Raw genomic sequence first — 12,865 nt, 5'->3', positions numbered from 1 at the left:
CACTAGAAACCTTCAAGGACTATGAGACACACCTGGCTCGTCAAAACCCAGGCGTCCGGTTGCGGAAGATTCGTTCGGATCGCGGCGGAGAGTACCTTAGTGAGGAGTTCGACAAGTACCTGCGGGAGCAAGGAATCGTGCGTCAGTTAACTGTGCATGATTCGCCTCAGCAGAACGGCGTTGCTGAACGCTTAAACCGTACCTTGGTTGAACTTGCCTGTGCGATGCTACTCGCGAAGGACCTGCCCAAGTTCCTATGGGCCGAAGCCATAAGCTATGCGACCTGGTTGAAGAATCGCCTACCATTGAAGGCCATCCCCGGTCATACGCCCTATGAACTGATCCATAACAGTAAGCCCAACCTATCCAACGCCCATGAGTTCGGTTCCGCTGTCTACGTCCATCAGGAGCACACAGGCAAGCTGGAGGCTAGAGTGGAGGAGGCTCTGTTTGTGGGTATAGATACTGAGTCCAAAGGTTTCAGAGTGTACTGGCCAGCGAAGCAACGCGTTTCGGTCGAACGAAATGTTACGTTCGCGCCGGTAGCTGAGGTTGTTGGAGAGGATATGCTGGACGAGGGGGAGTCCGTCAATGCCGATTCTAACGCAAGAACGAACGAGAACGCACCTGTGAATAGCGTCCAGACTACCTCTCCTTCCCCATCCCAGCCACCTTCTACCCCGCCCAGACAGCAACACCAACGCCCCGAGACCCCACCCACACCGTAGATAACCCGAGTACACCTGCCCCCAGGATACTTTGCTGCCCTCAACAAGGGAGAGAGAGCAATGTTAGCTGCCGAAATCTTCGAACTAGAGGACTCCGCGGAGGAGCAGGAGGAGGTAACTCACCAGTACGCCCTAGCGGCTGTCCAACCTGAGCCTACCCTTCAGCAGGCCCTGAACGGCCCGGACGGCAAGGAGTGGCAAGAGGCAGTTGACTATGAGATCAGTCAGCTGGAAAAGCTTGGAACATGGGAAGTGGTTGACTCACCGCGTGGTGCTAACATTATCCCATGCCATTTTGTCCTGGCTACCAAGCGAGGACCAGATGGAGAGAAGTTGAAACTGCGCGCCCGTCTTGTGGTGAACGGACAGCGTCAGCAGTATGGCGTCGAATATTTCGACACATTCGCACCTACCTCCAATATAACAACCATTCAGACCGTGCTAACGATGGTGGCTCAGCGCGACTGGGAGATACACCAGGTAGACATCAAAAGTGTATACCTATATGCAGATGTCCAGGAGGAGATTTATATGAGGGCGCCACCTGGGTACTTGAAGGAGGGAGAGAAGGGAAAGGTGCTGCGGTTGAAGAGAAGCTTGCCAGGATTGAAGCAAGCAGGGTTTGAATGGGCAGAAGAGCTAGCCAGTGTTTTCCTGAAGATTGGGTTCAGTCGCTCGAAGGTAGATCAAGCCGTTTATTTTAAACACACCTCACAGGAACACACAGTCGTGACCGTGTCCATCGACGACATGGCCGTCACCTCTAGCCATACTTCCCACATTCAGCGGTTCAAGTCGCAACTATGCAAGTTCTTCAAAATCTCTGACTTAGGCGAGCTGAGTTGGCTTCTGGGTTTGAAAGTCACCCGCGACCGCGTCACACGGACCATTACCCTGTCCCAGAAGGCGTACATCAACACAGTCCTAGAGCACTTCAACTTGACTGACGCGAAGAGCGCTCAGACGCCTATGGACGCTGGGACTATCCTATCCGCCGACCAGTCTCCCTCTACCCATGCTGAACTGCAAGCCATGGCTGACGTCCCATACCAGCACGCCATCGGTTCTCTCATGTATGCTGCTACCAGCACTTGCCCAGATATTTCCTTTGCAGTCGCCACCCTCTCCCAATTTATGCAAAACCCTGGAAAGGCGCACTGGGAAGCAGCCAAGCGCGTCATGCGCTACCTAAAAGGCACAGCAGACTACGAACTCACCCTTGGATCCACAGATGGAGGCCTTGAGGCATTCGTCGACACGGACTGGGCGTCCCAGCCCCATCACCATTCAATGTTGGGTTACATCGTATTGCTGAATGGAGGTCCCGTTGCTTGGAGCGCACGTAAGCAGCCCTTGATCGCTTTATCGACTGCAGAGGCAGAATACATAGCGCTAACAACTGTCGCCCGAGAGCTACTATACCTGCAGTATCTCTCCGAAGAACTGTATGAGCCCCCTATTCTCCCGAGTCCCATCTACTGCGACAATCAGGCTGCCATCACCCTCGCGTCGAACGGAAAATTCCAGTCATGCACCAAGCACATAGCCATTTGATACCATTTCATCCACACCCACATCAAGGACGGCACCTTCCAGTTGTTCTACTGCCCCAGCGAAGACAATGTGGCGGACACATTCACCAAAGGCTTACCTCGCCCCCGTCTACAGAAGCTCAGAGCTCAAATGAGCCTGGATTGCGCTCGAGGGGGAGTGTTGGACTCCGAATGATCTGAATGATGAGTAGAGCTGTCCAAAGGATCCGAGATGTCAGTGCGAGCGCAATAAAAGGAGTGATGGACGAACGACACGTTGACATCGGTTCATACCAGTCATATATTTCATTTCTCGATCAATTTATTTTTTGTTTCCATCCTACGTACTATAAAGATACGAGCTAGACCATAAGAGCATCTCAGTTCTGACTACAGACTGAGATGTGAGTACCCATTATTTTACAGACGCGATACAATCAGTTAACAAGTTTCTAGTATTGCTTTAACTAGGTACAAGACTTGTAATAAAGAGTTCTGACTACAGACTGAGATTATTGCTTTAACTAGTGTCCCTCCCGTCCGCTCGTACCTGTAACTCACTACACGCTTGTGTCATTTTTTCCCATGTGGTGCACGGAAGTGTAAGACGGCTTTAGGTGGTGTGCGCCGCTATCAGGATACAAAGGATAAGTCTTCGACAACTAATCTGAAGCACCATGCCATTGGATGCTTTGGCGAGGATGCCATCAACAATGCCATGAAGGGTAAGGATGCTAGTGCTAATAGTGGCTCCATCTATGCAGCATTTGCACGCCAAGGCCAACAGCCTGTCCATTACTCTCATCGGACACACACAAACCCGGAAGTTCGGTAAATGATCTGAATCTGTGTGATTTTTCATGCTAACATCAGTTTCAGTGCTCGACTTGTGAAATGGATCACTGAAAGCAATCGCCCGGTTAATATAATCAATGACCGTGAACTCCGCGAGCTTCTTTGTGCAGGTCGTCCGAACATTGAACTTTCATCATCTGATGTATTGTCCCGCAATATCAAAGTGGCATTCGAGAAGTGTAGTGAACACATCGGAAAGCTTCTCTGTGTAAGCTTTTTGCTGATATCTGAAACTTGGCTAACACAACAGTTAGGATCACCCTGGACGCTTACACTTTGCTATGGATGCTTGGACTTCACCCAACCATCGTGCCTTTGTAGCATGGACAGTTCACCTTGAGTGTGAGGGTAAAATGTTTCCATTTTTGCTCGACATCATTGAAGTTGCCAAGGTACATCGCAGGCCATATCAAATGTTCCGCCCATCTTCACACAACATATCTTATAGTCACATACTGGTGCTGTGATGGCGAAAGCCTTTCAAGCAATGCTTGAACACTTTGGGCTAACAAAGAGAGTAAGCCGATCTTAAATACTGCATAAACCATGTTAAATTGACGATCGTAGATTCTTGCAGTCAATGCTGATAATGCGACTGCGAATGATACTCAAACAACAAAGCTTGCAAGCCTCAACAACTCATTCGAGTCTGTCAACCGTGTTCGATGTTTTAACCATACTCTCCAGCTTTCTGCGAAAGCTTTGCTGAAGCCATTCAACTCTGAGTCATCAGAAGCATCAGTATCTGATGCCGATAATAATGTGGCGAATAACGATGAGCCACCGCTTATCTTAGATGATGATTCAGAAGTAGAGGAAGTTGACTTGACATCTGAGCTCAATGACACTGATGACAACATTGATGAGTTGGAAATGCTCTCGCAGGCCAATCGTGAGAAGATATTAGATGCCACTGCCACTGTTAAAGGCACTATTGCAAAGGTCAGCATTTCAGATCAGATCCCTGTCTAATACTAGCTAATATTGATATTGCAGATTCGTGGACTGTCTTTTGCTGTGATTCGCTCGACGACTCTCTTGCTCCCAGCTTGGCGACAGGGATGTGGAGCATCATGCTTGAAGGAGAAGCTCATGCCGCGTGATGTCGCAACACGTTGGAACTCCACGTACGACATGTTGGTCTTTGCATTACAATATCAGGAACCCATTGATCGCATAACGAGTGATAAAAGCCTTAAGCGGGCTAAAAAATATGAATTGGATGATGACGAGTGGAAAATTGTTGCTGACCTTGTTGCGGTTCTCTCCGTAGGTCTTGCTTGTCATACTTCATATTTCTCTGTCTCACTTACTTTGATCCATTAGCAATACAAGAAGGCTACCTTGTTCTTCTCTCAGGACTCGGCAACCATCACAGCTGTGATACTAGCAATGGACAAGCTCAATAACAAGCTCAATCAACAGATGAAGGAGCCATATCACTCTGCAGTTATATCGGCTATGCAGCTTGCGAAGAACAAGATGGATCGCTACTGGAAGATCACAGATCTCTCCAATGTATACCGCATTGCCATGGGTCAGTCTTTCAAAATTTCACTGATATCATTGGCTAATCATCTTAATAAAGTCCTACATCCTGGCCTGAAGCTTGAGTGCTTCTGTGAGCATTCCTGGCAAAAGGAGTGGATTGATACTGCCGAGAAGCTTGTTCGCAAAGAGTTCACTGATAAATACGAGAAGTCTGTTGAGACTACTGATGACACTGCAGCAGACGTGGTCCGTATGCAACATTTAATTATACACTGACACTGACAACTATACAGAATGATGACGACTTCGGCAACTACTCACTTGGTTCTGTGTCTTGCACTACCAGCAGCAAACTGGATGAGTTCCTTCGATTACCAACTGTGAAGACCAAGGACCCACTTGCATGGTGGCAAGACAACTGCCGTACTTACCCAACATTACATCGGATGGCACTAGACTATCTCTCTGTCCCAGGTATTCCGCCCTTGAATCTTGAGTCTTTCAATCAATCAGTACTTATTATCTTGCTCAGCGACATCAACTGCAGTTGAATGTGTCTTCTCACAGGCTCGGCAGCTCCTTCACTTCACTCGCAATCGACTTGCACCATCAACAATTTGTGCCTTTCTCTGCCTTGGAGCCTGGGGCAGAAGTGATCTTCTGGCGATGGAGGACCTTCTAGCTGCTGTAAGGAGTCAGAAATGGAAGCGAAACGAAGTTGAGGCTGAGGAGGATGACAAGGAAAAATAGTAATATTCATTTTATTGTCGTTAATACACTCTTCTTGTTAATGTACCCGCGGTGTTCTCCAAAACCTGCAATACTTACGGGTCGGTGTGTACCCATACCCGTCATGGGTATGGTGTTGGCGGGTACGGGTACGGTGTTGAGTTTCCGACCCGTGGTGTTACCCGTGCGGAACCCTATGTCGGAAATTTCTAAAGGGGGCTTGGAAGGCTGCTATATTTGGACTGAATTGTGATGCCTTCCAACTTCATTGCATCCGAGATTCAAGTCGGACCGAGTCTATTTCAAGTGTCTGGCAAAGGCACCGACTTCTTTTGGTGTCTCGCAAGATGCCGTGCTGTGTTTCAACAGGCTGACAAAGGTCCAAGGGGCTTGGAAGGACTATACAGTTTATATCAATAATCAGCGACATCAACGTTCTTGGTGACATATCATATCATATTGCCCTTAGACTGCCGCATCACACTTGCAATCACTGATTCGCCTTTGATCATCAATCAATCTCTTGTGTATTTTAGATGTCATCTACACAAGGACGGGCCTATGTACAGTCAACAACTCAATCATCTGCACAGGTCCGATGTAAGTTCTGTCAGAGATCATTTTCTGCTCGTGGCATCAAGTCACACAAGGGGAGCTGTTCACACAAGCGGGAGAAGAAACGGTGCGACAAGGAGTTTGCTGATATTGCAGCTCAGGTAGTTGAGGCCCAAAGGAAAGGTACACCATCATTCCAATACATTTACTTAGTTCATTGGACTTCAAACGTTATGATGCATCAGATTTTATATTGACATATATTGATCAGAACATCGAAAGGATAAATGACGCCTCCAAAATGGACACAAAGTAGCCGTAACTGACACTACTGGACCTTCACAGCCGGCGGATGATCAGCGTGCCAACTATGACATAGCAAATGTCGAAGGTGCCGACGACAACACATTTGGTGATGTGGAGGATGGTGTTATGAGCATTGGGGGGGATTCACGTCTACGTATGTGTATCACTCTTGCACGTTTTGTTTCTAACCATATAATGTTTTATTATTAGGATCGGGCTCGGACACAAGCATGTTGACAAGTAGGTCTGCGGTAGCAACTGCAGTCCCTATTGCTTGTGATACATTCAAAACCGAATATCACCCGAACAGTGGACGCACCCCTGCCATTGAGACCTTTTCCACCTTTGGACACCCTGTTGAGGCAGAGGCCAGTTCCATGCCCATCATCGACAACACACCTTGGCAACCCTTTATGTGCTGCGCAGATTTTGAATTTGCAGAACTTGCCCACCAATCGGCACTCAATAAGGATCAAACTGACAAGATGCTGCAGTTGATATGGCAGATCACCGAGGGACAAGCAAAGTTTACGTTCAGATCTCACACTGAAGTGTCGAAGGCCTGGGATTGAGCAGCCACTCAAATGACGACTGTGAGATGTTTTCAATTTCATTCACTCTGTTACTGAGTATTCAGGTATAATTTGTACAGTTCGAGAAGCACATCATCTCCATCCCTTACAAGAAGGAGGAAATTGAATTTGATGTACATACACGGCCGCTGTGGGATTGGGCTATGGACTTGTTGCAAGATCCGCTGTTGGCACCGCACTTCGTTTGGGATGTGCAGCGTTTGTACAAGCATGATGGTACTGACTTTAAATGGTTTATTCACGAGCCTTGGACCGCAGATCGGTGGTGGCGAATTCAAGTATGCACTATTATGTATTCGTGTTTTGTATTATGCTGCTAATATATGTGTTATATCTGTACTCGATCTATTGTAGTCATCATTGCCGAACAACGGTGTTCCATTTGCCTTCATCCTCTATGCCGACAAAATGCATCTCACTTCGTCTGGGCACGTGAAGGCATACCCAGTGATAGCTCGTTGCGCAAATCTTCCCGTTCACATAAGAAACAGCGACGGAATTGGAGGAGGTTGTGTGGTGGGCTGGCTGCCGATTGTGAGTGTTCAAGTATCAATCATAATAGTAGGTACGCATAACAAGTTCTAATCCAACAGGTTCCTACAGATTCCAACGAAGATGGAAAACTCTCTTACACGAATATGAAATGTGTTGTCTGGCATAAGGTGTTCATCAAGTTGTTGGAATCCATCACCCTGTACTCCAAAACAGGTTTTGCGCACAGATGCTTTGACGCCATCATGCAATGGCTATACCCACTAATCCTACTTCTGTCCGCAGATTATGAAGAACAGTGTGTATTCTCGAGGCTTGTATTACATCATGATAACTCACATTTTAACAGATGCATGATGGCATTAATTCGCAGGCTACATTCAAATTGTCCCTGCCCTGTCTGTTGCATTCCCTCAACGAAACTTTCTGACCTCAACGCAACATATCCTACTCGAACTGTCGAAGATGCAAAAACTTTTTTAGAGCTGTATTTGAGGGACCGCATTGCTGGGGAAGAAGTCCTGAAGGCGCATGGTTTACGCCCCATTGCGGTTTGTGTTTTGATTTGGTTCATAAGCTAACTTAATTGACTACCATCAGAATGCGCTCTGGGAAGTTAACAACTCCGATCCTCACAAGACGCTCTCATTCGATCCCTTACATGTCAATGACATTGGTAACTGGGGCAACCACCTTTTCGGGGAGCTCAAAGTCCATGCGAAGGCACTTGGTCGCGAGGCCGAGGCGAAAATTGATAAACAGTAATATATTTCGTATTACCTTCTACATTATTAATATCCTTACAGGACTCTGCAGGTTCGACATGTTTCCAAGATGGCGTGACTTGAATCATTTCAAGTCCGTCATGACGATATCATTTAGCGATGGCAACAAACTCAGGGATATTGTGAAGGTATGCTATTCGACGTTGTATATCAATAAACCTACTAACATCCTCTGGACTCTAGCAAATGCTGTACTCAGCACAAAATGTGTTGAAGCGCAGTGAAGATCCTATTGGCTATGCCCTATTGCAGTGTATAGGTAGCTACCTGCAACTGACTATGTACATAGCGCTCGATGTGCATACCAAAGCGACACTCGCTGCTGGCGAAGCAGAGCTTCGAGTATTCGGGACACGCTTACATGTATCTATATACCATTTTCCTTTGACTTTTAGTTGCATCTAACATATTTTCAGGCATATATCGACATCCAGGGCGAAGATTTGACAAAGAACTGGAATTTTCCCAAGGTGCATGCTCTGACACATGCTTTCCCCGACATTCGTGCGAAAGGAGCAGCCCGTAACTTCAGTACTCAACCAAACAAGAAACAACATGGACCATTGAAGCGAGCATACTTACGCCAAACAAATCGCAAGGATGTTGCCAATCAGGTGCACAGTTGTCCCTTAATTAAAACTGCCCGCAACGCCAACACCAACACACAGGTCCTCAAGCTTGATCACATCAGTCTGGTCTCCAAACTAATATGCAGTCGTATTTCCTACCTCAATGAAGATTGGCACAAACGCACAATGTCACAGGGACAACTTGAAGACAAGGATACACTAGACGATCAACCGTTCGCAGGCCATCTTCATATTGGTGCTCCTCAAGTTCCTGTCACTCTTGCTGCAGTGGAGGAAGGCAACACATCTAACCGTGCATTTCAGGATTTCCGAAAGAAGTTCACAAAGTTTCTCAACACTTTTGTTGCGTCAAACAACATTCCTTTGGCCGATGGTGTTACGTGGTTGCAGCCTACAGCTAACGACAAGGTTCGTTCATTCACCCACATCGTTCTGAGTATCTGCTAATTATGGTTTATCATAGCTTCAAGAGCATCGCTACCTCAAAGTAAACTATGAGTCTATTGTCGACTGGAAACTGACTACTGACTACCTCCGATGTAATCCGAACTTCCATGGGTGTGAACGTTGTGATTGTGCCTTGATCCACACTCTAGACAAGGATGGGATTGACAAGCATATCTTTGTTCAGATATTGTTCATGTTCAAGTTCACGGTCAGCAATCACACTTTCGAACTCGCATTAGTCCTACCCATGGATGCTCCCACTGGTTCAAGAGGCGGTGTGGATCATGATCTGGGGCTGACTCGCCTTCACGCACGCCCTCTAGCCTCCTCAGAATTCATTTCTCTGCAATCTATTGTTCGTGGCGCCTTACTTGTGCCAGATCATGATCATGATCGTGATTTCTTCCTTGTCGATCTCGTTGACATGGACATGTTCCTCCGTGCGAAACTTTTGAGGTCCTTCTAGGGTAATGGAGGCCCACACTTTCTACCCCTGTGCCCCCACCCCCAATCCTCATCTAACTCACAAGGTCAAACTCCCTCATGCCATCACATACGCCCTTCACCGCACAAATCTGCACTCATTGGTCACCTTCACTGCACTTGTCCTTCCCCAGCATCACCATCCTCGCCTCCAAGGTCATCTGCGACAATAGTTACTCAAACAACTTCAAGGTCATCTGCAACAATACTTACTCAAACAAATCCTGGAACGTCATGGTGAGTACCCCTACCCAAAACATTCTTATTCAACCAATACACCCGCATGCTTGAAGCCAGTGATAATTCCCCCATAATATTCCTCCAACACACAAACTTTGCGGCTCAGCAGTTTCAGAAGCTGAGGCAGGATATTGCAGATGCAAATGCCAAATTTTCAGTCTCGCTATCCTCTCCAACACCTACTCCAGTCGAACTCGGTGCCCCAACCCTAGCTGTGATGCGGACTTCGCTTTTTGGCGTTGCAGGGTATTGACCCCCCTCACTCACCATTTTTTATGACATTGCCTCCAGGTATGGAGGATTGTACTGCCGTGTTGTACTGGCGCCATCATCACCCGGTATCCCAAAACACGAATAATGACCGGTGACCGAACAAGATGGCCTGATGTACAACTCTTCCTATTTGTTGCTCATTTGATGCAGTGTCAAGGTGTGTGATCCCTTATCTACAACTGCAGTCGTGATGTAGTAATAATCTCCGCCAGGCACCCATTAAATCTTCAACACCCTCACCTAAGTATCAATTATGTCGTGCTTCCTCCTGCCAGTGATAAGACGTGTCTGGTCTAGACTCATGGAGGTAAGTAGGGTGTGCATTTACATTAGATTCAATGGACCATGAGCCTCAGTACGTGTTGTGAGAGCGCAATTTTGCAATGTATGGTAAGTGTCAAACTGTATATAAACATCTTATGGAAAATTTGACAGTCTCAGGCCAAGTTGCACCTCTTCGCCTCTTTGAACCATGTCTCAACCACAGCGAAACCAATTTGCTGAAGATGATTCAGACTTCGAAAGCAATTCACACGCCAATGAGGACTCAACCAATTCTGACTCAGATGAAGATCTCATGGAGGTACGCGCTGCTATTGCGCCTGCTAGAGATGGTGCAACTATTCAGGAAGTCCGACAGGTGTGTCTTGTGGTTGTGACTGGTGTCGTTTCCCGCTACTCACATACATACAGGCGCTTGAAATGGCACAGAATCTGCTGCTGAATATGCGTGGCAAATGTCGAGAACTATTGAAACGAAACGCCCTTCTCGAAGCTACTACAGCCAAAGGACGATGGGGGAAAAACATGACCGCCAAGGATCTTGCACTCTCTGCCAAAGAAGACACTATACGGGCTCACGGGCGTAAATATTCTATGACACACTGTCTATGGATTAACGCCGGGATTTTTCCTTTGCATGTGCTTCCTAACATTGAACTCTTTGGTAGCGAGCGTTGGCTGTCGCCACAGTCAATAGAGGACGGCGTAAAGGCCAAGTTATTCAAGTTCATCCCAGAAATTGATCATGAGTTGATGGGCTATAAGAACTTTGCACCGCATGTAGGGAATTTTGTCTCAGCTTACTTAAATTAACTTGCAACTGATTCCAATTCTGACAGTTTGCAAAGGGTGTCAGCGGCATTCGCTCAGAGATGGTTTCAGACGTCAAGTCTTGCGCAGGTGCTATTTTTGGATTGAAATCTGAATTTTTTGTCTGAGGCTACCCTCGCAATACCCAGCCAGAGTGCCAAACTTTGCTTGTAAATCCCCACGGCGAATACACAAAGTTTGCGCCGGTACTCTTTCTTCATCCAGAGCATCCCAACAAAGACGAGTTTCTCAAAACGGCTAAGCTTGTTCAGGTGCGTGTGTTATTCTACGTACATTAATGAAGTCCTGATCGCTTCTACAATTACACTTAGGTCTTAAAGGTAGCACTTTTCAGGAAATCCTCCCTCTCCGCCACCTACGCTCCAGCCCCGAAGACCAAGGGCAAACTTTGGCAATTATGAAATATGACTCCAGGTATGGTTGCTGCTGCTGCAGTTGTTGTAAGTATTCATTTAATGTTGTATCTCTGAGTGTGCGCAGATTAATATCCCACTGATAGGCAATATTTGTTCTTTCAGGCGACAAGGATTTGTATGTGAAAGGCGAAAAAAGCAACATACTGTACCATCAGTATCACAACTATTATCACCAACGTCTAATGACTGGAGGTGCTTGGGCGCGAGACATCATAAACTTTTTCAACAACGCCCTCTTTCCCGAAACCTCATCCTCACACGCCACTCTGGATGTGGCAGATACCGGCACCTCCTACAACAGCTGGGAAGAGGAACTTGAGCGCGCTATGGAAGAGGGAGGTGAAGGGCCTGCTTTTCCATTTGATCCTGTCATTGTTGCACCTCAGGCTATTGCGCAATCTTCCTCTGCTGCGCACCCGCCATCTGCCTCGGTCGCACTACCAGCACCTACTCCTGTCACCACCCCTGACACACTGCCACCTGTCTCTGCAACAGCTCCCGTCGTCTTGCACTCGCCTGATCCTATCATTGGGGCACACTCTCACTCCATTTCTTTGGCAATGCAAGATCTTGCATTGGCAGGCGAGGCTAATGCGGTTGGTGCTATCCCTCCAAAGCCCAAACCAAAGCCAAGGCATACTAAAGCCAAGGCGGTCCAGGACGAATCAGGTGCTGAGGTCCGTAGGTCTGGCCGCAAGAAATGATATCATTCTGATCACACGCTGTTTCTCTCAATCTTTCTTCTGCATGCTCAAATATCTTTTTTACTATGATACGACGTCAGTCAGAATCATTACTAAATTAGGTTAGAAGTACATACAACCAAATAACTGAATAAGCAGCTACATTTCAATTCATGCCAAGTTTACCTCATCTCTTGAAATCCAACTACCACAATTTCTGAATCTCTAAGTCCATCGACAATCATCACTACGATTTCACTCAATGTCGCCGCAGCTCATCAATGTGCCATATATAATGGGCATTTTGTCGTCCTTTCATCCTTCAGTCCTTCCGATCTCTCCTCACTTTTCTCACCCCCGCATCCTACTCCACTTTCTTTTTCCAAGTCGTTCTTTATCATGAGATTATCATCTTTTGCTGTCCCTGTCTCTAGACTAGACCATCCACCAACAAACAACAGTCTAAGCAGCAGTGCAGTCTATTGTCTTAAAGGTACTGTTATTTTTTTTACAAATTTATCCCACCTCTGACCTCACCATTATCCACCCGCTCT

At 46.9% G+C, this 12,865-nt stretch overlaps 4 protein-coding genes across 4 annotated transcripts; all 4 read left to right on the top strand.

The window, feature by feature from the left end:
- Positions 1–2,849: 2,849 nt before the first annotated feature.
- Positions 2,850–3,582, top strand: EDB91DRAFT_1056620 (uncharacterized protein; the record flags this gene model as incomplete). Its single annotated transcript, XM_041314022.1, has 3 exons — positions 2,850–3,086; positions 3,213–3,323; positions 3,370–3,582. Coding segments are annotated over 3 exons (561 nt in total), but the record flags the coding sequence as incomplete, so codon positions are not given.
- A 667-nt stretch (positions 3,583–4,249) lies between these two features.
- On the top strand, positions 4,250–4,882 carry EDB91DRAFT_1056617 (uncharacterized protein; the record flags this gene model as incomplete). The annotated part of the gene is made up of 3 exons (XM_041314021.1): positions 4,250–4,384; positions 4,451–4,652; positions 4,704–4,882. 3 exons carry the CDS (start codon positions 4,250–4,252, stop codon positions 4,880–4,882), a joined length of 516 nt encoding a protein of 171 aa, XP_041174989.1.
- A 1,544-nt stretch (positions 4,883–6,426) lies between these two features.
- EDB91DRAFT_1238349 (uncharacterized protein) lies at positions 6,427–9,569 on the top strand (the record flags this gene model as incomplete). The annotated part of the gene is made up of 12 exons (XM_041321700.1): positions 6,427–6,747; positions 6,849–6,971; positions 7,035–7,067; positions 7,144–7,323; positions 7,383–7,579; positions 7,631–7,832; positions 7,882–8,042; positions 8,098–8,194; positions 8,250–8,429; positions 8,483–8,680; positions 8,735–9,064; positions 9,120–9,569. 12 exons carry the CDS (start codon positions 6,427–6,429, stop codon positions 9,567–9,569), a joined length of 2,472 nt encoding a protein of 823 aa, XP_041174988.1.
- A 1,002-nt stretch (positions 9,570–10,571) lies between these two features.
- On the top strand, positions 10,572–11,613 carry EDB91DRAFT_1250773 (uncharacterized protein; the record flags this gene model as incomplete). Its single annotated transcript, XM_041323266.1, has 5 exons — positions 10,572–10,739; positions 10,793–11,161; positions 11,221–11,281; positions 11,345–11,463; positions 11,524–11,613. 5 exons carry the CDS (start codon positions 10,572–10,574, stop codon positions 11,611–11,613), a joined length of 807 nt encoding a protein of 268 aa, XP_041174987.1.
- Between the last annotated feature and the right edge of the window lie 1,252 nt (positions 11,614–12,865).

This window comes from Suillus paluster, assembly GCF_016628075.1.
Source record: "Suillus paluster strain FC165 chromosome Unknown EDB91scaffold_46, whole genome shotgun sequence".
NCBI lineage: Eukaryota > Fungi > Basidiomycota > Agaricomycetes > Boletales > Suillaceae > Suillus > Suillus paluster.
Note: the sequence above shows the minus strand (reverse complement) of the source record. Positions and strands in the feature narration are given on the sequence as shown.